Consider the following 27,364-nt stretch of genomic DNA (forward strand, 5'->3'; position numbering starts at 1 on the left):
AGGATATTAAGTGTCCCTGAGAAGAGAGCAGTGATAACAGTTTGTAGAAGCCCCATCCTTCATGTTTTTTCATGCAGACTGCACCTGTTCAGTGGAGTAGCCCAGTTTCCTTGGAAGTCTGGAGCAGAACTTTCATTTTGCATTTAGCAAAACCCTGTTTTTCCAAACAGCCTCTAAAAGGTTTTTGTACTGTTCAAAATCTGTGTCATTACATGACTTTGACTAACCGCTACAGCAGCATCAGCTTTCAATCAATAGGTTTGTCTCCTTTTCATGTGGGCAAGTTGCAAAACACACAAGCACACACACACACAGACATGCCCAACACACGCTCAACAGGCCAACCCAACAGAGAAATATTTTTAAATGCAAGAAATTGCAGATAACTTTGTGTCATGCTAAGTACACGCTCAATATTTATCCGTTTTCTCACTTTATCGTTCATCTTTGACTGGAAATGGAAATTAAAACAAAGATTGACATCACTCAGTGTGCGACTGCTGTTTGAGATTTTTGAGGCGATAAGAAGCGTAGACTAAACACACTCTCTCAAACAAATATGTCTCAACTTCTTCTACAAAGCTCTACAACTGCAAGCAAGACCTCAATCTGTTAGGCAGTAAAAGTAGAAACAAATAACAAGCATAAATATTATACGAGTGTGCAGAAGGCATGCCCCAAATCTGAGCACCGACATGTGCTTCTGCCTGCAAATGACACAAAAAGGTAGCTTTATGTAGTTTGGCAACTTTAAAGAAGATAATAGCAAATGAAAGCAGGGCTGCTCATTAAAAATGTACAAGTTGAGACTTTATAGACTGAGTTCTAAGATGTTAAACACCACAGATTTGGGCTGCAGCCAAGCAAAGTCCTTGAGAGGTGGTTTCCATAGAGACAACATTTCACTCCCTATAGCGTTTCTTTTGTCTTTGTGCCCTGAGATTTTCATGTCGCAAATATGGCCCCATTGTAATCTATTAGCAAGCCGGAGAGAGGCCGCGGCCCTGAAAGTGTGTTTGTGCATGCAAGCACTGAAAAGGGAACAGCCCGACCGCCGTCACACCTGGCAGCATTACCTGGAGCGAAGGACAGCGGAGCAGCCCCCGGCCCCACTTCAGGCCTGTGTGGAGGGCGACGCGAGTTCAAACAAACGCATCAATCAAAACGACAGATAGTTGACAGCGAGTATCTACAGTTCCTGCTCTTACAAATAGGATTCACCTCAAATTTTACAGAGCAGAGATTTCTTTTCCGATTTAGGATGCGTTTGAAATGGCTTAAGCTCTGCAACGTTGGTCACCGGTGCAGAGGGCAGATGGTATCAGTGCTCGGAGGGCACACTGCTTGAATACTCACTCAAGTGGCAAAGGGAGAAACCAAAGCGCCCCTGCAGCTCTGACAGTTCTGCCAGAAGCAAAGCTGCGACATGTCTGTGCTGAAGAGCAAACTCTCGTTCTCATTCTGCTTCTGTCCTCCCAATAGTCTGTTTCTACGGCAACAACAGGCTCCTCTCTTGCTCCTCCGTGCTGTTTACAACAGACCATAATTGCACACTCTTTTACCTTATCTCTTTTCCCCCCCGTCTCACCTGGCTCCTCTCTGTGCTTCTTCAAAGTGCTCCATCTACACTCAGGTGCTGCTCTTGCTTGATGGAGGTGAATGTCAATGCTGGGCCGCAGCCCTGTTGCACTCTGCTCCACTCAGTGAAAAGCTCATTAGAGACCATGGGTACCAGTGCATTCATGCAGCTGCAACCATCCACAGGCTAAAGAGGGAGAAGATAAGCATGGTGCACACAATGTCATGGATTCAAGAGAAGCTTGTGACTGCATGCCACCATGTTTTAATGTTGTTGGTCACTGTACTGCCTCGAAGCAGTTCAGCAGCACAGAATCAAAATAGACAAGTTGAAACAACGGAATAAAAGAGTAAGATTTCTCTTAAACAATAACTTCTTAACAATGTCAATGCATATGCATTGAAGCACTTTTATTCCTATTCTGTGACCTTTCGTCCTGAATCTCGTCACACAGGTTTGAAATAAAACCAGTAGAGGTGTGTCAAATAACAGACAGAATTTGAAAAAAAAAAAAAAAAACTGCACAATTCCCCCCGCCCCCAAAAAAAGAAAAATACAAAAACAGAACAATGGTGCTCGATGGGATTTTGATGAAACACATGATAACCCAGCCTTCTTTGGAGCTCTATGGCTCAGACATACTTCACAGTAGAAATATCGTTTAAAGTTTAAACAGGTCACAGAAAGTAGGATTTTACACATCTAACCTGGCACTTTAATGTATTTTACCATTTTAATACAATCACAGTATAGGTTTAACGATTTCTGGAGATTTTTTCCACGGATTGTTCAACTGATAATTGATGAGGTCACACTAACGTTTGAAAAAAGGTCTAAAAATTTCCAAACCTTTGCAAACAAACTTTTTTAGCCCCTACAACTTTTTTGGTGCTTATACATTATTAGGGATTTTTGTCTTCCCTCACCCGATGTGTCTCTCACTGCTACATGACTTATGGTTTTCTCTCAAATCCCCCCAGAATAGAGAGAGTGCACACCAAAGCTTCCACAGACTTCAGTTATATTTTAGCTCAAAATATTCTCTTCAAAGCTGGAAGTGAAGGGTGTTTCTAACTTGTTATATTTCCTACATAAAACACTGTAGAAACATGCAAATAAATGTCTGCGACCATCAGGGTCTTCTGCCCCTCACAGGTCAAGAATTTGCACAATGACTAACGACTGTTTGTTTGAGGCTTAATTTTCAGTCTGTTTCTATCTGCTGTCAGGGAGTGACAGACAAGTGTTTACCGTGATGACAATAATGAGCTATTGGCAGCAGTTTTAACATCCCTTTTAATCTCGGTTCTCCTTACACAACTTGTACAGTTCATACATGAAAATATGGGCATTTTTTCCTCTGCCTAGAATCTCATTAACCGGATTTTTTGCAGTAGATACATTAACAACCTTTCAAATTTCTCCAGAAATATTTTAGTTTACACAGTGCTATCATGAAAGTTTTTAAATGACATAAACCATAGATAAGACGGACCGAGGCATCCAGGTGTTCAAGCTTGTAAGAAACAAAACGTCCTCTTTTCTTCTTCTCCTGTGAGAACTTTTTGTAACTCCAGTCTTTCTACTCAGTGACACAAAAACAATCACTTTCGTAAAGCATAACATAAAAATGGGCAGATCTGTCAAACCTCTGCACAGAAGAGTTTTATCCTTGATTAATCTTTTTCCGAATTATTAAAGAAAAAGCATTCAAGAAAGGTTTGCCAAAATCATTTGAAAACCAACTACAGCTGTGGATTCAACCCATTTCTCTGTGCAATTATTAAATATTAACGCTTCTGTTCTTGATTGTGCTGCTGGATTAAAAAGTAGATCATGGATTCATAATGTCTTCGAGGCTTAGAGATGTTTTTTAATTTAAAAAAGAAGACAAAATGGCTGGAATAAAAGAGTAATGCTCTTTAACACCAGAGGCATCCTTTAGTCTGAAATGCAGGAGACTGCTGGTTGACTGGAGAGAAAATCCAAATGTGTGTTCACTGCTCTATAGGCTTGCAAGCAGAATAGTGAATATAATTGCAGCCAGTGGGCATGTCCCTCCCCATGCAGGCAGCACTGAGGAAGAGTCACAGTGTGGTCACAGAATTGAGTCCATGGGCAGAGATTTACCACGCTCAAGTAATCTTCCACTGCTAAAGGATGATGGAGGACAATGACAGATAGGAGGTAGGAGGAGACAGATTGAGACACTGAGGAAGACGGGAATTGGGGAATAATTAAACGGACACTCACAGTGTGGAGCTGAAGTGTTTTTGTTTCTTTTTTTCCACATAAGAATCTCATAATCATATCTTCCTAAGACATGCAGGTGTCTGATTGTCTGGTGCTTTTTTCACTCAATGTACAGGAGACTTGTTATGTGCCTGTGTGCTCACTGCATACTGGCCTCCAAAATGGAGCGTGCAGCCCCAGATAAACAGGAATCATTTCTCTGTTCACTGTCGTGAGGTCTGCAGAGTTACTTGGAAAAGATGAATTTAGGCACTTTGGCAGAAGTCAGAGTGTACAGGACACCGCGAGTCCCAAAAGTCAAGTCAGCAATATCTCAAGCAATTACGCCACATCGTCGAATAACCACAGAGACACCTTCCTGTGATTAAAGCAACAGAAAAACTCCAGAAGTAAAAAAAAAAAAACAACAAAAAAAAAACAGAGAAGCTGAGGCAGCAGGAGCTCAAAGATGTGAGAGGATCCACATCTCAGCACCTCATGTACGTGGTGGCTCGGTGTCTCTCGCCTGAAAATAATTTCATCTGTTTTTATTTGTCTCCTCCTGGCTGCAGTGCAACACAAGAGTGGCTCTTCTGAGGGTATTATTCCAAACTGTGGACAAAGAACCAAATTGGTTTCCTTTTTTTGAGTACAGAATCTTGTGTCGATGCAGAGTGTGTCAGACTGAACAAATTTCTGTGGGCGATTCTGAACGCGTGTCAGATGAGACAGCTCACATAACGTGTAAACATGGATGTACATCTGTAACCGATTACCATTTGGAGTCAATCCAATTCAAGATGCCCATCACACCTAATAAGCTATAAAAACGTCTATAATGAAGTCAATTTTAAAGATACTGAGCTAACATTCGGTGTGGTAGTAACAGATTAATTCCCAACACATTTTAAGCACCAACAGACCATGCAAGATCTTACCATATTGCGTGGAATCGTGCATAGCATTATTTTCAAGATTAGACAGAAAACAAAAACTGGCATGAAAGGTGGTGGGCAACGTGAATTCCTTCAAGACATGGTAGGTCTTTAATTTTACTATGAAGTGTTAATCTGAAGTGTGTGGGTGTGTGCGTGGAGGAGGTGGGAGGCATTTGAACAAGGCACAGTTATTAAGCTTTATGAATGTACAACCTCCTGTTTCTGATAAATCTGATGGCTTCAATACATACAACAATCCTTACACTGGTGACAAAAGAAAACTTTTTCAGCAACATGTCGACTGGTGTTTACAATAGCAGAGAAGAGTGCTGTAATTATTTCCCTTCAAAGTCCTTTTTCCTGTCTCTGTGGGTTAAATTTACTCAACTATGTAAAACTTATTATAGCTCAGAGTGTAAACGCTACCATAGAAAGTTAAATAACCCCCGGTGAAGCCATCACAGGGGGTTAAGATTTGACATATTTAACAAGGAGACGTGAAGTCCTTCCTTACTGCGCTCAAAAACCTCGCCATCGTGTCATCTCTTCAACATTTAATTACATTTTTAGCACTTCACCACCAAGTGGCTCAGCGCAGCCAAGGCTCTTGGGAGACTCATGCAAATCTCGCACAGACAGAATAACACTAGCAGCTGGAGGTTGTGTACCTGCAGCGCACGTCCCTAAATGCGTGTCACCAGAAAAAAAGATTCAGGCAGACAAAAAGCCAAGAGGCTGAGAGATACCAGCAGCAGCTTTAGAGATGCCAATGACAACACGAGCGCAAAGTCCTGCAGAGAGGCGCTGGACTGAAGCAACAATCAAGGTCGAAAGAAAACTGAACAAAAAAATGTAGATGTTTAGTTACTGGTTTCACCTCGAGTCCCTTTTAGAGCCCGTGTTTGGTTTGTAGGCCTTCCAAGAAGTCAGTTAATTAGTGTTATTTGCTTTTGCATATTTACAAGTTACGTGCGAAACAGAAGCTGGTGAAGCAGCTCTCCTCATAAAACAATTTGTACCTATAAGCTCTGGTAGAACTGCCATCATCTCAGTTAAAAACTACAATCTGTGCAAAAGTTGCCATTAGATGTGAGTTAAGCATACATCTACAAATGCAAGGAAAGTCATTAACATTGTTATAATTTTAGAAGCTTTAAAAACCCAATGATAATACCTAAAAAACAGGGTTTTTGTCACTGATGTCACAGATATTACTACACAAATGACTTGCATGCCACAACAGATGTAAATCAAAAACAATGAATTACTTTTTCATGCCATGATCCTTTTAACAGAGTAAAGGACTAATTTCTAAACAATTTTCAACTAATGAGAGAATAATTGTGTGTGCTGACATAAAGCAATCAGCCCTAAGTTGGACTTTTGATGTCACAACAAAGCCGGATGTAACTCTACAGGCTGAAGCATCACAAAAAACATCAAGAACCATCTTAACCTGCAACCATTTCCTGTCAGGCATGATTCTGGTTATTAATAGTTTAAAAAGAAGAAGAAGAAAAAAGTGCAACAAAGTTTGAATTTTTTTTTTCTAAATTCCCTGGGCGTAAAATGTAAAGTATGTTAGTTTGCTGACACACAACATTCATGAAGGCTGCTGCCAGAATAAATCTCAGTAGGTGTTATCTTCTCTCTGCAGATTCTGTTTTATGCACCGGCTGAGGCACCTGTTTGGCTTCAGAATATCTGCACCAGAACAAACCGAGCTGTGTGGAAAGTGTGTGTAAGTGCATGAGAGAAGAGTGAAATTGAGTGTGTGTGTGTAAGAAAGATAATTTGTGCACTGAAGAAAAATAAATGGCACTTTATCTTTAAAGGGCACCCTTACTAAATTACAGCTACTTCAACCAGACTGTGACCACATTGAGTTTTCTCCTAAAAAACCCAAGTCACACAACATGTCGACACTCCTCTTCCTCATAATTGAGCGTTTCATGCCAAGCTTTTTCCAGGTCTCAGGGCTTCCGAGGCAATTATCACAGTATTTTCATTTGCAAATCCCCTCAGGCACGGCAATCTGGACAAGACTGATTTGGACACTTTTGATCCATCAAAATCTTTTGCAAGTGTTTTTTTCTGCCTCAAGGTTGGGAAACACATTTTAAACTAATTTTTAAAATCACACTTCTAGGACTTAATTAGACAATGTTGAGCAGTCGTAAAAGGAGGTCTTCCATTTCGGCTAAAATGCCTCCACTTGTTTCAAGTGGAGGACAAATAGTTTGAAATTACTGGAACATAAATAACAGAAGTGGCTCATTAACTCAGCAAAGATGGACACATTAAAGAGTTTACATCTAGCCTCTAGGCTGTGTTCTGAGTTTTAGATCTCGGCCCCATAAAGCCCAGTGATGCTCAATCAGCACTTCGGTGGTTGTTATGAAACCTGAAAACATCAGAAGTGTCTCTGTCCTTGACTCTGACACCTACTGAGATATAAAACCTATAGCACTCTCTCTGCTCTCATAAAAAATACATGCAACATCAAACGCTCAGGAGTTGGGTATATACACATATACAGCCAAGTATTATCAGTGTATGTGACGGGCTGTGAGTTAGTGTAAAATACAGATAGAGTTGATGTAAAAATAGATGCAGCTGCATCCTTTGACGCGTGTTTGTCAGTTCGCAGGACATAATCACATGCTGTTCATGTAAATCATAATACTTCCAGTAAACACTGCAACAAGTGATGCTGCTGATGAGAGTTAAAAGACATTCAAAACTGACAGCTCAACATGAATTCTCCTCCAGACTTCGATACTTCAAATGACAAAGTTTGTGTGTTTTTCTCTCCCTCTGTACCTGGCAGCCTCTGCTAGAGCTCACATTATTGTCAATTCATGCATAATCCATTCATGTCATGGCTTTTTTTTCCAATAAGTCATGCATATATTTTTTAAGACTCAGTTTATGTGCTCAAACACGAGTTCTCGGGGGAAAGACCAAAGTGCACCGGCAATGTGACCTCAATCACACTTATTCAAAAGAAAATTTCAAAGCATGAAGCCGAGTACAGCTGGAGAAAAGAGGCCAAAAAGAAGCCAGCAACAGTTAAAGATGTGTTGCTCTCTAAAGCAGCAGCTGACTAACACTGAATTATAAGCAGGAAAGTTTCTGCTTCTTTCCCCCCCTCCTCCCTCAGGGCATTAAAGGACCAGTTGTGTTGTATAAGAGAGCCAGATGGGCTTGCGTTCTGTGACTAAACTCTGGGTGCGCGCGCACACACACACACACACACACCTCCAAGACTCTCGAGCTAAGTCTAAGTTGACACTAGTCTTCCTTTCTGTTCTCGAGTCATCACTTTCTCTTCTTTCCGATCTGCTGCTTTACAGAGGGGACAGGAATCAGTGCTCTTTATCCAGTTACTTCTCAGTAGGAATAATAAAGAAGGAGATGAAGCCAGCAGGAGATGCACAGATGGAGAGATGACAAGCAGAGGTGAACAGTTGGACCTTTCCACTTTCTGTAAATATGGAAACCAAACCACCTCCAGACACTGCACTGCTTACAGTTTCGCTTTTATTCCCCAATAGGCCGAGGTAACCTTTTCCTGACTGCTTTCAGACTTTAAACCCCTTAATCCCTTTAACCATGCACACTTCGAAATTATTTCCGAGCACAACAAACTTAACCTTTCATTCAACTCATTACGTGATATAAAAACAACTATGGGTTAAATCCCAATTTGATTTTGATTTAAGCAAAGAAGGGACATTTTCATAGGAAAATAAACTATCAGTGAAGTTTCTATAAAGTTATAGAAAAATGTCAAAATCCTTAGAAATGACCAAGAATTTTGCTGTGTTTATCTATAAATTGCTGTCTAATCTTCAAAACAAAATCGTTGCTATTTTGAACTCTTGAATTCAATTATTCCTAAAACCTCCATTACCGAGAACAACATTTTTTTCCTGCCTGCAGAAGTGCATAAATGTTTTAATAATGCATCCCTCTTCAGGTTGTGTCTTTGCATCTCAGTTGAAGACTCCAAGTTGTTCTCCAAAATCATGTTTTTAATTTTGCTTTATTAATATTTATTGATTTTTCTGTGTGGTTTGGGCAGTTGTCTTGTTGCATCACCTTATAAATTACATTAGCTTCATGCTGCCTTGGGATAAACATAAACAATTTAAACACATCAAGATGCTAAATATTCAGAAAGTTCCCATGATATTCCCTCTATAATTTCTCAAAACTTATATAGGGTTCAGGCTTTTTTTCATGCTTTATTTATTTTTTTTATTTGTTCTCTCCCCCGTTTGCCAAAGATTATCTCACAGTCTGTAACTGTTGTGGAAGATCCAGATGGCCTTTTGGAAACTTAAAGCACGCCACCGTATTTGTTTTGATTTTCGTTTGTCAGAAAAGAACATGGCTATTTGTGTAACTCAAATTTGCACAGAAATGTGAAACTTGTGTTACGTAGTAGTTCCATTTACTGCACTATGGATGTTAAAGTGTTCACCTGCTCACAGCGCCGTATTTACAGCCGTTACAGCAGTCAGCGTTTGCTCTGCGGATTAGTTTTGTGCAGAGAGAATTGAGGCTGGCCCTCAGCACTCAACTTATTTTTCACCTACAAACTTTCACCAAAGACAAAAGGGATTATCAGACACCTCACTGCAGCACCTTATCGGGGTTAGATTAACTCGCTGCCTCCTCACTGTGACAGTAATGTGAACAATTCAACAATGTTTTCAGCTCTGTCACAGCACGAAGCTAACTGAATTATTTAATGCATGCTTTCTGTGTATGTGTTTGTGTGTTTGGAATTTCAAATCTAAATTCTGTTAAAAGAGAAAACAGCTGGTCTTAAATCTGCCAATTGGCATCCTCTGCAGACATGACCTCACTGTCTGAGAGCAGAGAACAATGCTCATTAGTTTGTCATTTTATTTGCTTTGGAAGAAGGGAAATCACTCACATTTAACAGGGTAGTAATTAAACTGTTATTTTTCTGTTTGTCTTATAGCATGAACAACACATTTGTTGCAGGTTGGGTTCACTGTGATATCATAATAGGTGTGTGATGCCTCAATTAAAATGCTAAAGCAGACAGGTTGTTTTAGAGGTAAAAAAATGGAAAGGCTACTCAGACTTTGACCAATCTCATTAGATGAAAATTCTCAGCTAAACCTTCAGGCAGGTGCTAAAATTTCTACTGCTGGCATAGAAAAAATAACTTCCTGATTGTTTAATAGCACAACAAATGGTATAACTTTCTTTACTTGCAATTCCTGTACATTTCATGTTGAAAAAGTCAAGTTGCAAAGTCAAGTGAAAGGATTAAATTAACGTCATCTTGTCTATTTGTTGTGCAAAGTGTTTATTATGAGCTCTGCAATCCAAATTCCTACTATCCAATTTTTTTTTTGACAACATTCATTTAATAAATTGTTCAGTTTTAAGATCAGTGACCCTCATTATGTAAAGTTTTTACATACCTGCTTGTCTTTGTCTTTCGTTTTCCCACCACCCGACACCCGCGACGAGGTGACATCACGGGGGATGACGGAGATTTGGTGCAGTGGCATGTTCATCCCAGCGGAGCCAACTAGGGGTCACTCACACACACACTTCCTGTACAGCTCCCAGAGCAACGGGCATGATGGTTTTAACTACAACACCTTGCCTGCGCCACCCTGCAGGGAGACATAAATTACATCAAAATTAGCTATAAAATACACGATTAAACAGAATAAAACTGTCATGACAATCATGAAGTAATACAGCTGCCCATTGTGGTTTTTAGTGACCTTACTTATGTACTTGTTAACATTTCTTCCAGTTAAAAAAGTCAGTAAATCTAATACAAAATCGAAAAAGAGGATTTTTGAAATGATTTTCAAAGTATAAATATCTGTAGTTAATTAAATATATCTAAATACTCCTTCAAATAAAAAAATAAGATGCATTAAGATGCATTCATTTGTCTTAATATATATAAAACAATTCCAAACTTCCTAGACATGGTTATTTTGTATTTCTGGTTTCTTTGTCCAGCTTCCAGCCAACTGTTTCATTTCCAAACCTGCAGAGTTTGATAACAGGACAATAAGCTATTCGATTTCAACTTCCAGTCCAAAGTCTTAATGAAATTTTAATTGACACTCAAATCTGAGAGAGAAACTGTATCCTGGGTTTTTCCCGCATAAGAGGGGAAAAAGATGGGACAAGCAAAGAGTGTAATAAATATTTAAAGAGGTGATCCTTGAGTAAGAACTGAATCAGTGGTGTAATTTTCACACCATCGGTGTTTTCAGAAAGTCATGAAAGTAACAGCAGAATCATGAAACCGTCCTTGAGCGTTACACACGAGGTTTTACAAAATCGGCCATTTTAACTTGAGTTAATGCAGCCATCTGTACCGCCACTGACAGCAATTAAGCTTGAGCTCCTTCTCACCGCCAGTATGAGTTTGTGTTTGTGTCTGCGTGTGTGCGTTTATATACTTAGGCCCGTCTGCCAAACAAACCCTCAAGCTCCAGAATATAAAAATGACAGGATTAAGAAACTAAAAAGCGAGCGGACAGATGGGAGGTCAGTAAAACGGCGGTAATCAGAAAGCAGCGTTGATGGCAGCAGGAGGTGGTTGCTGGTTGTCGTGTTTTTGCGTAGGCTTTTGAACTGAGAATGCCACGCGGGTTCAGCGAGGACCTGGACCAAAATCGGCAGAGATGCCACTTGAGTTCGACACCGCTCCGTCTCTGGTAAGTATTCATCGAGACGAAGAGGTGATTGTGTTCAAAATGAACTCGCAAACAGCAGTCCTCTCAGCTTCATGTGCAAACAGCTGCCAGTCAAAGCTCAGTGATAAAAGGATATAAGGTGTTAATTAAAAGCACTGAAAGATCAACTTGGTATTGATTGACGTTTTTCTCTAAATAAAAACCTTTAAACTTAAGACAAACAGAAAGATTTAATCAGAGAACTGATGGTGAACAAAGATTATGGCTTCCAAAAACACAGAAACAACAATTTCAACCAGAATCACATTCACGTTAAGTTTGCTCAAGTTAAAGACAAACATGTAGTTTTATAGTTTAACTATTTATTTAGCGTGAAATCTTGTTGTTTATCCTTGCAGAATATTATCAGGCAACAATTACGAACTCTTTGTGGAGGTTAATACTGATAACGGAGGTAAACTTGCATACTGCAATTCAAAAAACACAAAATGTTATGAGAATGATGCAAAAAATGTATGTTAAATCTTTTTACTTTGACCTCATTTCAAAAGGTAGAGTGAAAATTATAAAAAGGAATATTATTTTAGGTATTAAGAAAATGTAGGCAGCAGCTTTAGGATGAAAGTCAGAGCAGAATCTTATCTTGGGTCAAAATGTTTAAAAAAAAATTATAGATCAATATAAATTTTACAACTGCACTCATTAATACCTAATAAATCTTTTTTTAAAAAATGTTTCCATAAGTGACTTTTAATACCAGATAAGGAGTTACATAAAAGTATAATCTCCGCAGAGTCCTCAAGAAAAGATGATTTGATGCACCAAGGTCATGCAAGAGTTCACTCAAAACCAGCACAGCCTTAAAATATAGATTTACAAAGTAATAATAACAAAAAAAGTTTGTTGTGAAAGGAGCAATATAGTCACAATATAGTCTGGGAGTGAACGACTATTGAAGTCACTATTTACAGAGCTGTTACAGGTTGTAGGCAGTTTATCATATGCAAAGACTTTTGAATGGAGGAGTTTCACAGATGGCTGTGCAAACCTGATTTAGCTTTGAAAAACATTTGTTATGCATGTTGGAATTTGAGCAATATTGAGAGCAGATTTTGTGAAGCAGAAATCGTCAACCAAAACTCCATTTGGGCATCAATCACCTGCTCTTGTTTGCAAACTTTTCTTACTTTGTTCATTCCAAAGACTTCAGTTTTCATCAACTTCAAAGATCAAGCAGATCGTGTGTATCGAACACAAAAGCAGTAATTTTATCGCCATCGTTAGTCACTATGAGCTAAACGAGTACAGGTCGGAGTGAGGGAGATTTGGAGCCAAATTGTTCATGCGTGTGTGTCTAAGTGTAATGACTTATGGTAAATGAGGACAAGGTTAGACCCCGAGGTAATCAGCATGTGGGGGCATCATTAACAGCTTCAGCTGCATTTCAGTCAACGATGTTGCCTCCGAATCCGAAAAGCATTTTTGTCTCATTTTCTGAGATAATGTCAGATGTGATGAGCTGAGTCATACATTGGCATTGGTGTATTTAAAGTTACAGAGCTGTGGTTCATCCACATGCTTTTGGCATACCATCGCTGTGACCACATTACTAACTGACGCTGCACCAACAAGCTCATTACCGTACTTCCAAAAGCCACACCACTCTTAATTGGCGTTATATTGTGAGCAGGAGATCTTTGCTGAACAGTGAGGTTGTACAAAAGGGGAGAAAGGTGTGTTGTTAGACAGAATTATAAGTTTCACACATAAATTTATGCAGTTTGCTGATATAGTCTGCATTCTTTAGAATTATTAGAGCTAAACTTATTCTGTCAATCAAGCTGATAGAAATCCCTTTGATTAAGCCATCCTTCAGGTGTGTCTGTGTGTGTGTGTGTGTGTGTGTGTGTGTGTCCTCCAGACTGGATGTCAGTAAAAGAGTTCACTCCATCAAATACAACCCCCACCACACATCTCTGCCCTCCTGTAGCTTCAGTTTGACCTGCTGCCATGGCGGCATTTTACTGGAATAAGCTTTGAAAAAAGGAAAAAAAAAATCTGATATGCTTTTCACTGGTTACACGAAGCTGTCAAAGTAAAAGTGAAAATGATTTATAATTCACTACCAGCTGTTTGCAATAGGATCATAAACTATTCACAACTTTTATTTTATTATTTAAGTTCCACCTATTAAACTCAAGGGAAGTCTTGGCCAGAAAAAGACATCATTAGGGTATAAACTGGCTGCTGAAAAAACATTTAGCTCCAGGATTAAGACATCACTGCTGTGTATCAATCAGTCCTCTGATGTTATGGTCCTAAAACTGCATTTAAATGCGTCTTCCCAGAGCAATTGTGACTAACAGTAAAGAAGACCATATACGATAAATCAGACAAGTTGTTTCTAAAAACTATATTAAAAAAAAAAGTTGCAGACATGATGAATTTGTTGGTACCGTTAAAGCATATTGAAACTAGTTATCACTTCACAGTCATAAATGAGAATTTCAAAGGGCTGTTGCTACACTGGATCAGCCAAGGGGAAGTGATGAGAAGCATCTGCAGCAGCGACGGGATTTAACAGTGTGGTGTCAGACACCTGCTGACACACACTCACCCGGGTCGAGACCTCTGAATCAATCTGCATTACCAAATTGACTGAAACTGAAAAAAAAAGGTTGAACAATTTTAGAGTTTTATTTGAAGTCAGGGAATGTGCCTGCTTCTAAAATACCAACCAAAAGAAATTATGGAAATATTTACAGTGTATGTATGTCTTAGGTTTCACTCTCTATGCCTAAAGAATGCAAAAATAAAGACTGTGATAACTGAGTGCTTTTCGAGAATGTTTGGTTAATTGGTAACTCTAAATTGTCCCTAGGGATTTTTGACAAACCATTCATTTTCTCACTCACACCAATTGCATCTTTTGTGTGAAGGGATTCTGCACGCTGTCAATTGAGTTTTTTGGAGGCGCAAACATCAAATGGTGGTTCATTTCTGCTTTTATTTATTTATTTAGGGGGGTTAATGGGGGAAAAAAAAAAAAAAAAATTATATTCTGGCACAACATTAGTTTGGTATTTTAGGACATCTTGTATTGAATTCACAATTATTAAACCAAAGGAATGAGCATCCGCTCAGTCTAAAAAAGGCGCTTATAACACACAAGAAAGTAGCAAGAGTTTCTGCCCCATCAACCCAGTAATCCAGTCCAGTGTGTGGATCCACATTGTTTTTTTTTAGCTCATTCCTTGGTATTGCTCCTTACAATTATGATCAGGCTTGACATAAGCAGTTTTGGATGTCCATCTTTATATATAATTACAGAAATAAATCAGGGATTTGCTTCTAAAAGAGAGAACTAAATGATCTACAAGGTGAAAGCCATCCCAATCACAAGCTCTTATTGTTCAACTGAAAGTCAATCATTTAAAAAAAAAAAAAACATTCTGCCCCCCCCCCCCCCCCCCCCCCCTCCCCTCCCCTCTTCTGTCTGCTCCTGTGGCAGGTGAATCACAACCATATCTCACTGACGTTCTGCTCGGCTACACTCTGCTGGTATTCGGTTTGCCAAGAGACCCCTCTGAGTCCACGCTGTCAGATTAGACCCTAGATATGGTTGGGAATCTGTTCTCTGGTTCTGATGTGCAACCAGGCAGAAAAACTTTGTGTATCAATCGGTCCAAATGGTACGGTCCTAAAACTGCTGTCTACATTTAAAGAGGTGTCTTCCCAAAGCATTTGCGACTTCTAAAAGACCATATACAACAAGTCTGACAGGTAGGTTTTAAAATTTATATTAAAAAAAAGGTACAGATGGGACAGATTTGTTGGTACACTTACAGCACATAGCTTCATTTCTCAGGAAAATCGGATTTGGTAAATTTAATACATGTCTGCACACCTTTAGTATGTGTGAGAAAATATTGTGAATTTTTTTTTAGAAAAGATTTGCTAAAATAGTAATAACATATTTGTTTGTACCCTTAAAGAGGCTCTTAATGTTGGCTTTATAGTGATGTTTCAATAAAGTGTTTGATACCAATTAGTATCACGGGTGCCTTCCAGCTTTTTGTCAGCCATAAAGGGAACAAACGGCCACTGGGTAGTCTGGCATCGATGTGTCTGAGGAGCTCAGAAAGAAGATTATAGCTATCCATCTTAAAAGATAAAGGCTATAAGACCATCTCCAAGCAGCTTCATGTTCCTCTGACCACAGCTGCCAATATTAAAATGTCTAAGTTTTATGGGAGTGTAGCCAACCTCCCAGGATGTGGACAAGATAAAATATAACCCCAGGTAGATCAGACAGTGCAAATAATAGAAAAAGAGCCAATAAAACCATCCAAAACCATTCAAGCCTAATTGCAAAACTGCAGCTTTTTGGCCAGTCACATCAATTGTGTTTAGTTTTTTTTATATTGTGGAAAAGATTAAAGAAATTCATCCACAACTGTAAGATTATCATTTTAAAATGAAAAAGCCAGAAGCACCGATAAAACAGCTGATTTTGTGATTCCCATTTTGTCACAAATTTCATGTCTTCAGGGTTCATTTGAAACAACATTGTGCTTGAAACTATAATTTTTTCTTTGGATTCCTGTCTCATATTGACGAGCATCACTTAAAATCCTGTTACAAGACAATACAGTTCTTAATGAAAACAAAAAAGAAAGAAAATCAAAAAAGCTGTGAAGACGACTCAGTAGAGAGTTAGAGAGAAGGGATGAATTAATGTTATCGTGATTCATCTGCTATTGCTGTTCTGGCAGTTACTATTTGACTTTGTGCCCGGACAGAAATCAGACACTGTTGTACTCAACCAACACGAGCAAAACTCAAATAGTCTCAAACATACATACACAAATCCACAACACTGCTGCAGTGAGCTTGAAGCCTGGTAAGTGCTTTTAACACTTTTTATGATGTGCTGGGAATAAATTATCATAACGTTTTGCTCATTGCCACTTCAAATGTGGTTGTATAATTTATTTGCTCCAGTCTGGAACATGACTGTGGTTTGTTCTTTGTCTCTTAAATGTCTCCATGACTACGCACCCCACATTTAAAACTAATCAAAAGCATCTATGGTATTTAGGTTCTCAGGATCCATCATGCCAGTTAGCCGTCTCAGTTAATTAGGGGCTTAAAAGGCCAGGTCTGGATATTATTAATTATGGGATTGATAATATTAGCTCTGTCTGTGATCCAGGCACCCTGACCGGAAAAAACATAGGAGCTAATCCTTTCTAGAACAACTAAATCTTTTGAGATTTTACCTTCATCAAACAGAATTCTTTCTTTTTAACGACTGAGCTACCAGGAAGGTGCAAAGAAGATGCAGTGCAAATAAAATTGCTGTGTGCACACATGCAGATTTAGACAGACACTCAGTAAAATTTGTGCAAATCAAACAATGAAAATGAAGAGGGATTAACAGACAGAACACATTTTACTTCCAGCATATCCCACATATTGGAAAACTCTGTCCTAAACATTCAGTAGGACATTAAAGTTTAATCTTCACAAAAGGAACCTGTATATCATTTCAATAACTTATTTTACCTCATGGAGCCTTTAACATTTAGGTGATATTTCTTATCTACTCTAAAGCCTATTTCTTATCTCCTAAAACCAGTGCATCTTGGTAGCTAGAACGGATTTCAAAGATGTCAGATGTTGTGACAGATTGTTCCTGTGTGTGAAGCAAATGTGGGAACTTTTTTTATGGCCCAATCACTCGTTTTGGGGAAGTTCTACAGGAACTACCTTGACTGTTGCTATTACAGTAAGGTTGGGACTCAACTGGTTAACATTTTATCTTTTTTTTTTTCTACCTAACCACAGTCTGATCGTGGGGCCAACAGGTCCAGAAGGGAAACCCAGACGTGCCTCATCCCCCAGCAACACAATCCCAGGGGAATCCCAAAGTGTTCCTGGAGCAGAGAGAACATAAAATCCCTCCAGCATGTTTGGGGTCTGACTCAGGTCTCCTCCCAGTGAGATACGCCCAGAAAACCTTCAGAGGGGAGCACCCAAATCAAATGCCCAAACCACCTCAGCGGACTCTTTGATGCAGAGGAGCAGCGGCTCTACTCCGAGCTCTTCACCTCATCTCTAAGCCTGAGTTCAGCCGCTCCACAGAGGAAGTTCAGGATCTCGCTCTTTCTGCCACGTTCCAAACTCTGCAGCTAACTCTAACACAAGGACAAACATAAATGCATATTTACTGGTATTGGTTTATACACCTGAGCAATCTTATAGCATAAGGAAAACAGTTTGGTCTGTGGCTCATCGTTCTGTAATGAACTGAAAATAGGACCAGACAGAAGAACACATTTATGAAGAAGTCCTCACTTGTTCTTCATTTCTTAATTTTTTATTTTCATTTTTTGGCATTCACCTTCTAAAACAAAACACTGCCAGAAGCAGATTATATTAGCTTATCCACCAAGGACCTCACACAAAGGCCAAGCTGGAATTTTTATTACTGAGTTGTTTTAAACCAACCATAAGAGCTGCAGTGCTGTTTACACCTGTCACAGAACAATCACAAGCTTGAGTTTTGATTATTTCTAATAAACCTGGTGGGAATCAGATCCATTACAATGCTAGAAAAGCACATCCTTGAACATTACAGAGAATTATAATATTGAAACAAAAGGTTTATGGAGAAAAAAAAGTCTACAACAGATGATACAACAGTTCAACCAGGTGAATGTAGAATGTCTTCTCTTTTTGACCATGTCACAGTTTGTCTTCACAAGGCAAACAAAAATCTGTTTACATCTCTGTGTGCATGAGAGGCACGATAAAGGAAGCGGGGTAAATAGACTGCAGATAAGTGTGGCACAAGCAGAATGAGCACTGATTCCCCGGGAAGAGCAGAATAAAAGATCTGGTGAGCAAATAAAAAGGAAGAAAAATGCATACGCATTATAATTCCACTTTATGGAGAAAGGAACTGAAATAGTTTGACAAGCATTAACTTACTTTGGCAAAAACATCCACAAGACCCCACCACCACCACACACACACACACCGAGTATGCAGCTTTTGTAACCTCTCTAACAAATACTGTAAATGGGAAGCAGGAAAGAGGAAGCAAGACTTTGGAAGCGTATGAGTGCAGATTTAACATTAACCTTACACAGAGCCACTTCTTAGAATATTACTTTTGCCAGAAACAAACAAACTAAATCAAATCTCCAAAACAACAAGTACAGACTCACATTTACATGGAGATTCAGAAAGATGGAGAAACAGAGGGCGAGCAGGTGCAGCTTCAACATGTCAAACAGCTGAGGCCGGATGCTGGGAGACGGTTCTGGTGCGGTCCTGAATATTAAAAGAAATTACACCTAATTGCTTAAAAGCCACAGGGCCACTTATCTACAGAACATGAACGTCAGTAACCGGGGACTTTCATTTCTCTCACATATTTACTGTCACACTGAACTGAGCGCTTTAATTTTGGATGTGTGCTTCCGGTCAACTTTGCCTTCGTTAATCAACTTTTTGGAGGGAAAAAAACCTGCTGTTGCTTTCAGTGAGACTCAGCGTAAACGAAAGACACTTCAGTGTGTCAAACACGACTCTCCAGGATTGAAGTTGTTGATGTCAGCGTGGAAAGATAGGAGTGTCGATTTACTGTAATTTGAAAGTATCAAGGATTGGGAACTTTGCATCAAAATGAAACTTAAACTAAAGAGTCACCGCCCCCTGTTGTTTGGAAAAAAATCAAGGGTGGCTCCTCTTAAAAGACTGAGTTACATTGTATGTTTATTAGTGATAAAGGTCTGCAAAAATTTCCACATCAGAACTGAATTTTTGCCTCATAAATTCATCACTGTGTACAAAACAACAGAAACAATGGTGTGCATGCTGACTCAGCATTTACACCATTGTTTCCCTGTTTTTGTTGTTGTTGTTTGTTCCCCCCTATATACTTTGTGCTTTAGTAGCCATTTATATATTAAAACTTCAGCTAACTTAGATCTGTGCTATGACTTTTGGTTTTTGTAACATTTATACTTTTTAAAATATTTGATCTTTTCCAAAAATTATCCCCATAGAAATACATTAAGCTCTCCAATTCCTTAAACAATTGTTGCCTTTAAAATCTATTAAAGCATGCTTTTTGTATTTTTGTCTTCTTATGCTACTTTTAACTAGCCTTTTGTTGCGCTTAGCTTTTAGCTTATATATGCTACTTTTGGTTGTCAGAGTGTTGTGTCTTTTAGCTTTTAGTGAGCGCTCTGCTTCTTTGGCTTTAACGACTCAGTTTTGGCTTCTTCAGCAAAGTCATTCACGCCACATTTATAGCAAATAAAAATAGAATGTAGCTTTAAATGTAATTTTTCTTAAATCACCTGTTAAAATTGGGACGAGATGCATTCAGGTGAACTGAAAAACAGGGAAATTTACCATTTTTCTAAAAGATTATAAAGCTTTACTGAAGCATTTGCCGTCTAAATTGCAGGTACTTTTTATTTAACTGTTTCGTTGTTATAAACACATTCATTGTGACAAAGATTCAGATTGTTTCCAGAACAATTTCTAGTTTCATGATGGCTTGAACAAGATGGATTTGCTTCCTGAATTTTCACATTTATTTTCCTTACAGTTTTTGTTTGTGCGGAGCTTCCTGTCATTCTGAAGGAGGATCTCATAAATAAAGAATGGCATGCCAACAACAGCGACAGCTACACCCAAACTAGGAGAAAACAGAACATATAACAAGAAAACTTTGTGCAGTGATGGCAGAACAGATTTGTAGAGTAACTGCTTAGAGGTCATCACATGAACCAAAGAACAATCATTAAAGACGTAGCGCTCCTTGAAGGAAGGAACATCTGGGTCGACTCCAGAAGTTAATCAGTTGTAGACGTACATCCATTGATTACTTTTTGCAAGTTTCAGTACAATTCATCCAGTGGTTTATAAGATATTTTGCTAACAGACAGATGCACAAACCCACACACAAAATCATCACTCACCTCCACTTTTCAGTGGCAAGCAACCAAAATCCATGTCCTTTTAGAGCCAAGTGAGAGAAGAAAAAAAGGTCTGGAGTTTCCACATTTCCTTGTATGTGCTCTGTTATGAAATAATGCCTTGTCCATGAGTCATGGACTTTACTCAGAAGAACAACAAGGAATTCCTAAACTGGTTTTCTTGTAATCAATAAAACCCAGTTCCATTTACAAAAAAAAAAAAAGATTTAGAGATTTCGTACTAGCTGGAGGGCAATGCCAGTCGAACAGGATGCAGTCTGTAGTTTCTGAAGAAACTAAAAGGCATTCATGTGTTTGTTGAAGGCAGCATGAAGGCTGCAGAATATGTGCACAGTTTGATACGTACTGAACAGCAGCTGACAGAGAACTGTGGCTTTTTTGGATCAACACCCAGTTTAAAAACAAAACAAGCTACTTCAGTGCAGGAATGAGGAAATGAAAACAAAGCCGCCACTCGCAGAGAAACCGAAAGCATTCTCCTTCCAGACTTCGGTTTGAACATTGCCAGTAAACTCGAGGCCCTTTACGGCTCTGTGTGTGCTTCTTAAGTCTCACACCACTCCGTCCCCCTCGCTGCTGGTTTATTCATCGCTCTTTAAACCCTGCGGAAGGGGTTACAGACCGGCGGGCAGTTAGAACGTGCCACGCTGCTCCGTGACCCCGACAGATGTGTAACATGCGAGTCAGGGTGCGTGCGTGTGTTAAATGTCAGGAAGCCGCACACCGAGACAGCTTTAAAGAAGGAAGCTTTTCTGGCTGATAATCGACTCTGTGACCAGCAGCAGCAAAAAAGCAGCTAAAAATCACTGTGTGACTGCGGGGTGGACAGTCGGAGAAGTGACCTTCAGCACTCAGTTAACCAACTGTTAAAGAAAAAAAATACAACAACCACAACAGATACCAGCGCACAACTAGTAATTACTTTCTGAGTTTAACTGCCATCCGTCCACAACAGCCAAATGAACACACACACGGTGAAAAAAACATTCCCCAAACTCACTGCACAGCCTTATGTTTAAGAAACCAATTTATTCAATTATTGCATGGATGAATGTATTATTTAAATCACTAATAATAACTGCCACACACAACAAACTGAATTACATGAAATCAAAGAAATGCGATGAGTTCTGTTCATAAGCACAGTAAAGACTGGGGGTTTATTGTAGCTCCTGTAACCGTCTAATCCTGCTTGGATGTATTATGAGATTTAGGTGATGAATATGCTTAAATTTAAATTATGGGCAGCAAAGCAAAGCAGCCACTGGCTGTGCAAACACCGGCGACAGCAGCAATAAATCTCACGAAGCCACCGGTAATAAAAGGAATGAAATGAAATGACAGTCTGGTCTCATTTGGCTGCTGGCGTTTTCTTGGCCATTTGAAAGCAGATTCTATACGCACGGTTTACAAACAGTCAAGCAAATTACACAAGGATGTCTGACTTCTAATGTTCAAGAGAAAAAGAGACCAAATCCACAAGTTGCAACATGTAGAAATCGCTCATGCTAGTCCCCCGAAACCACAGCAAACGTAACATGTTTCTAGTGTAGAATAGAGACTGACAGTCAACAAATAGAGATGTTTTATGTTAAAAAAAGTCACAGATAAATCAAGTTAGCATATTGCTGCAAAATTAGGAACAGCAAAAAAAACCATAACAATACAGTGGTGTGCTGGAAAAACCACTGGTGTTCATGTGGATGTGTCTTTCACATGTACCACCCACATGTACCATTATTATTTTTATTTTTTTTTTTTACAATAAAAAAAAAAATAAAAATAATTATATATATATATATATATATATATATATATATATATATATATATATATATATATATATAAACACAGCATGAAGCAGGTTGAGGATTGGCAACAAAGTTCAGCAAACAGTACTTAACAAAATGGTTTATATATTCGCAAGTTATGTGACACCGTCTGAATATAATTCTTCCTTGAGCATTATAATAACTACTTTTGACCAAACACAGTAGCATTTAAAGCTACAGATTTACACTTTAACTGTGTTTGGCTCTGTTGTTTATTTAGAGCTCACTACTTCTATTGCCAGGTAGAAATTATACATGCAGTCATACAACGCAGAGAGCTTTTTAAGGACCGAGGAGAGACCGATTTGATTGCAGCCACTGCAATCAGACCTGCATCGATATAGAAGGGGCTCCAGTGGGGCTGCAATCATATCCCTGACGGGGAGGTGGAATTGGGGATTATTTGTCCTCCAAAACCAGCCAGGCAGAGAGGAGAGAAACAAGGCAGGTGGGTGCTTCCTGATACAGATGAGTAGCTCAGATGATGAGGACTTTTCCTGGCACCTGTGATGATCAGCAATTAGACCAATAATTTTCTCTCCGAGTAATTGTTGACCAATCAGTGGTATCGTTTCCTTCCGGTTGGAGAATAGTGGCACAGCAGTGGTGTAAGAGACATGGTCTTGACACAGCACTGGCACTTTTTCACAAAAAACCCTCATTAAACAGCCGCTGCTCCCCTTTGGTAATTGGTAAGTGCCACAAAAGTGTCTGCATTCCCCACGGCGACCCATTGCTGTGGAATCAGCTGGGTGACACCAGCGTTGGCAGGAGCGGGACGCAGCACACGCCACCTCCCACATCACACGTACATGACAATTCAGCAACAAACTCAGAGGCGTTTCTATTTTTTAAACCCTATTCTATCTCTGTACTTTCACTAATGGCACTGATGTACATGCTGTACAAATCAAGCCTCGCTTGCTAAAGTGAGCAGCCGTCTAGATCTAAAACTGTCTCATTTAGTGAACTATGCAGGTTTGCAGGGTACAGTTACATCACAGACCGAGTAGAAATTAGTAAAGGCCTTGGATTTATCGACGGAATAGATATCGCACGCCATCTTTCATGCCAGAGATTTTAATTAAAATCATGTTAAGCTGAGAAGGGATGAAGAAATAGCCGTTTTGGTCAAACCTTGCAAATGACGTTATGAACGATCTCGTGTGATATTGGGAGGCCTCACAAGATGTGGTACAGCTCAGAGAATAACTCTCAGCTACAACCACACCAAATGTTAGCTCAATATCTGTAAAATTAATGCCATTTTTGTGTTTGCTAAGGTTGCTTGGCTGAGGCGACCATCTTGAATGGGGACGACTACAACAGTTAATCAGTGTAGAAGTAAATCCTATGGGTAAATTGGATTGGCTCCAAAGTTAATCAGTAGTAACAATTTCAGTTAATATTTCCTGGAATATTTAATTAAAATCCAACAGGTGGTTCATGAGATATGTTGTTAACAGACAGAAAAGAACTGTTTGAGAGTTCTTGAGCCTGTTAACCCTCAGAATTTGAGTAGGTGGTAACTTTTAGCTTAGTATCTGTGAAACTGACTAAGTTGTAGTAATTTTTGTGTGGTCATTTGGCTGTGGTGGCCATCTTGAATCATGTTGACTCCATGTGGTAATCAGTTGTAGATTTACAACCAATGACTACATAAAATCTGTGAAGTCATTCATGAGATATTCTGCTAACACAAATGCACGTTGTTGTGCGTCTTTCTGCCGGCAGTTGATGAGAAGTCAGGACTGGAGGACGACTGCTGCATCTCTGTAACATTTTTGACCAAAGCTTGTCACAGATTTTTCATTACCCCGCCTCGTGGAAGTGCATGAAAAACATCAGGAAATGATAGGGCTCCTCTAAGTGGCTTTTAACACACAAATATGGAAATTGATAATGACCAGATTCTGCCAAACAAAGTGAGCACGCATAAAGGTTTCACAGCACTCTCCACCACCTCTTCTACAGTAACAAATAGCCTGCTGCATTCAAACTAATGTGTCTGACTAATGGTCACACACAGCACTCTGAGATACTGTGGCCTGCTTTTGGTTCGCTGCCATCAGCAAACAGAATCCTTGGGAGAGTGTGAAAGCCCTAATGATATCATCAACCACAGTCCTCTACCTGCAGCAGAGCCATCCCACGGCCCTTTCAGCTGAGCCAGCACCTGTCCGCCACTGATGTATGGCAGCAGTCAACCATTCTTCCTCTTTTCATCACACTCATTACAATTTCATTGCAGCCAGAAAACCAAAATATAAAAAATACATACATTTGCACACTCCTGCTGCAAATCAAAATAGCAAAAACTCGTTAAGATTGATCAAAATATTAATACGAACACTGCTCTTTAATTACAATATCTGTGTTTTTTGTTTTGAAATTTAAAAAAAACCCAACATCCATAAGTATTTAAGTCACAGGTTATATGATATCATCCATGGGAGGAAGTCATTATCCTGAATCAATGCTTTTGTTCCCTGCACAGCCTTCAGGAGACAGAGCAGGACCGTAGAGTGCAGCACTGCTTGGATCATGTTATTACGTTACAGCCCAGCAAGACACTGATGCTACAAAACTAGCAGGGGACATAGTCCTACTATTATAGCCCTGGATCAGATGACAGACTTAGCTTCGAAAACAGCTGCACAAAGGCTGCACAGCTTGTGATACAGTTCCAGCTACAAAAACGCTACTAATATTCCTGATACATGTTTAATTACTTCAGCCTAGGATCAATTTAAATAGGTAAAAGCTTGTTCAACTGGGTATTTTAGCAATAAAACTTTAAACACCAACTCTTATCACACCTTCCTAATTCGTCACTGGAGTCCTTGAAAGCCCATTTCCTAAATAAAGCACACCGTCTGCTGTAAAACTTAGACTATTATCACGTCCTCCATCAGGGTGAAGCTAATGTAGAGGAAATAACACTGAAAGGAAATGTGAGCCTCAGTTGTTCATGTTAACACACCCTGCCTCAAAAAAATATTTTGTTATAAATATAAACTCAGAGAACATATAGATTGGGTTATTTATTTAACAAAATAAAGAATTAATGCATAAAAACTGAAGTACACTGTGATAACCTTTCCATCAGTTTAATAGGGTTTGTGGACACTCATTTATGCACAGCTCTTTCACCCCACAGCATCTCAGTCGAGTTGAGGTTTGGACTTTCAGACGGTTATTGCAAAACCTTAAAACTTTGTAAATACAGCTACCGAGTTCGGGATCATTGTTCAGTTGCCCGCCAAGCTCCAGCTGTCAGACAGATGGCCTCATATTTGACAGTAGATTACTCTTGCAACGTCATCGCCGAGGTCTCACACTGGAGTTATGCCCACTGAGTGGCAAAAAGACTCCTGACAAGCATCACAGACTGTCCGAGCAGCCTGAAAACACGGGAGATTGAAAAGGAAATAGCTGTGGTGCAATCAGCTCTACAGGCTCAGCAAAAATGCAGCTTTACACAAATGTCCAAATAGTAAAAACAAACCAGACGGATCACTTCAGTTTACATAAAAAAAATAGAAATGAAAAAATAAAACCCAGGACCAGAAAATTTGAAGTCTTAACACCTGTGCTCACATACATCATGGGCTGCACAGTGCGCAAAACATCAGCAGGAGGAAACATAAAACTGTTTGTGCAAACCTCTCCTATTACAATCCTGTCACCTTAAAACTTGCTGACAAATCCCACTTCTGAGTCCAGCCAGGCATTTAGGTTTTTAAGTGCCTTCAGGATTTGTCTCGTGAATTTCTCATCTCATGAATGTCTCTCGTGAAACAAGTACAAATAAATAATGGGTAAGCTGATTTCTTGGCAGATTTTAATATCTAAAAACTGCTTATCCCTTGATAGGTAGCAATGATGGCATATAACAAGTCTTGAACTTATGATAATATTTACTCGTTACCCTCCCAAGCCTGCGACTAGTGCTGGCAGCCATGCTGAATATGTTGCCACTCAGGGTGCGTGTCCAAGTGGCAACATGTTAAAAACTCAGCGACTGTGAGGTGCTTACGTCCTGTGGCTGCAACACAATCCTGCATCATTACCCCTCTACCACTCCTACAAAAGAGGCTCGTTGCGGTAAACGTGACTCAGTGTGTCATTACGACCCAACATCACCACTTTGGAAATGCGTCTCTGAAGGACAGACATCTTGTAGTTTGATCAGCCACAATTTCGCAAACCCAAACTCCTTTTATAGAAAGGAGGCTTTTTCCCTTGGTAATCGTTACAAACAACCCAAACTTGGTTCGTTTTTTTTTTCCCCAACTTGAACTTCCACATTTACCGAGCTAATTGAGGCCTGTAAAATTGAGATGGATCTTTTTGGGTTTTTACGATTTCTCTAGGCATTGTTTCTCAGTCTGATGTCAGAGGGAACTCGCTGGAACGTTCCCTTCTGAAAAGATCAGCAATTGTTTTAATGTTCTCCGTTTGTAAATAACCTCCATCACTGCAGAATAATGAACTCCAAATTATTTAGAAATGCTTATAAAGCTGAGACCTTTCCTTCTTGGCATTGTGTTAAACACACACACTTGCACACGTCAGACCAACAAAGTGCCAAAAACTTTGAAAAGAGGGTTTAACACCAATGAAAGGAAATCCGTCCTCCTCCGTCATCTTAGCTTTTTATCCAATCAAGCAAAGGATTAATAGCTGCTTTTCTTTCCATCATTTGTTGACCTATCGGCTGACATATGGGATGTTTTTAGATGAGGAGCTTTAATAAGACATGCAAAAAAAAATGGTTTTGAACAGAAGGCGATTTGATGTGCTGCAGCTGTGTACAGAATGGCAAACATATTGTGTTGTTTGAGCACTTAAGGGGACATTTGATAAAAAAAGGAAGCCACTTTATGTGTGTGAAAGTATACAGGTGCTGGTCATAAAATTAGAATATCATGAAAAAGTAGATTGATTTCAGTAATTCCATTTAAAAAGTGAAACTTGTATATTATATTCATACATTACATACAAACTCATATATTTCAAATGTTTATTTCGTTTAATTTTGATGATT

At 39.3% G+C, this 27,364-nt stretch overlaps 1 protein-coding gene across 3 annotated transcripts in view; it reads right to left on the reverse strand.

Annotated features, from left to right (window-relative positions):
- The window catches only part of march8 (membrane-associated ring finger (C3HC4) 8), an 80,162-nt gene that overhangs the window by 47,237 nt on the left and 5,561 nt on the right, over positions 1-27,364 (reverse strand). For all 3 annotated transcript variants that reach the window (XM_025009163.2, XM_017432432.3, XM_037973666.1), the window contains exon 2: positions 10,218-10,415. In XM_025009163.2, the coding sequence (XP_024864931.1) occupies positions 10,218-10,313 (96 nt within the window). In that variant the 5' untranslated portion in view covers positions 10,314-10,415. The remainder of the gene's footprint in view (positions 1-10,217; positions 10,416-27,364) is intronic.

The sequence above is a fragment of the Kryptolebias marmoratus genome, linkage group LG22 (genome assembly GCF_001649575.2).
Source record: "Kryptolebias marmoratus isolate JLee-2015 linkage group LG22, ASM164957v2, whole genome shotgun sequence".
Lineage (NCBI taxonomy): Eukaryota > Metazoa > Chordata > Actinopteri > Cyprinodontiformes > Rivulidae > Kryptolebias > Kryptolebias marmoratus.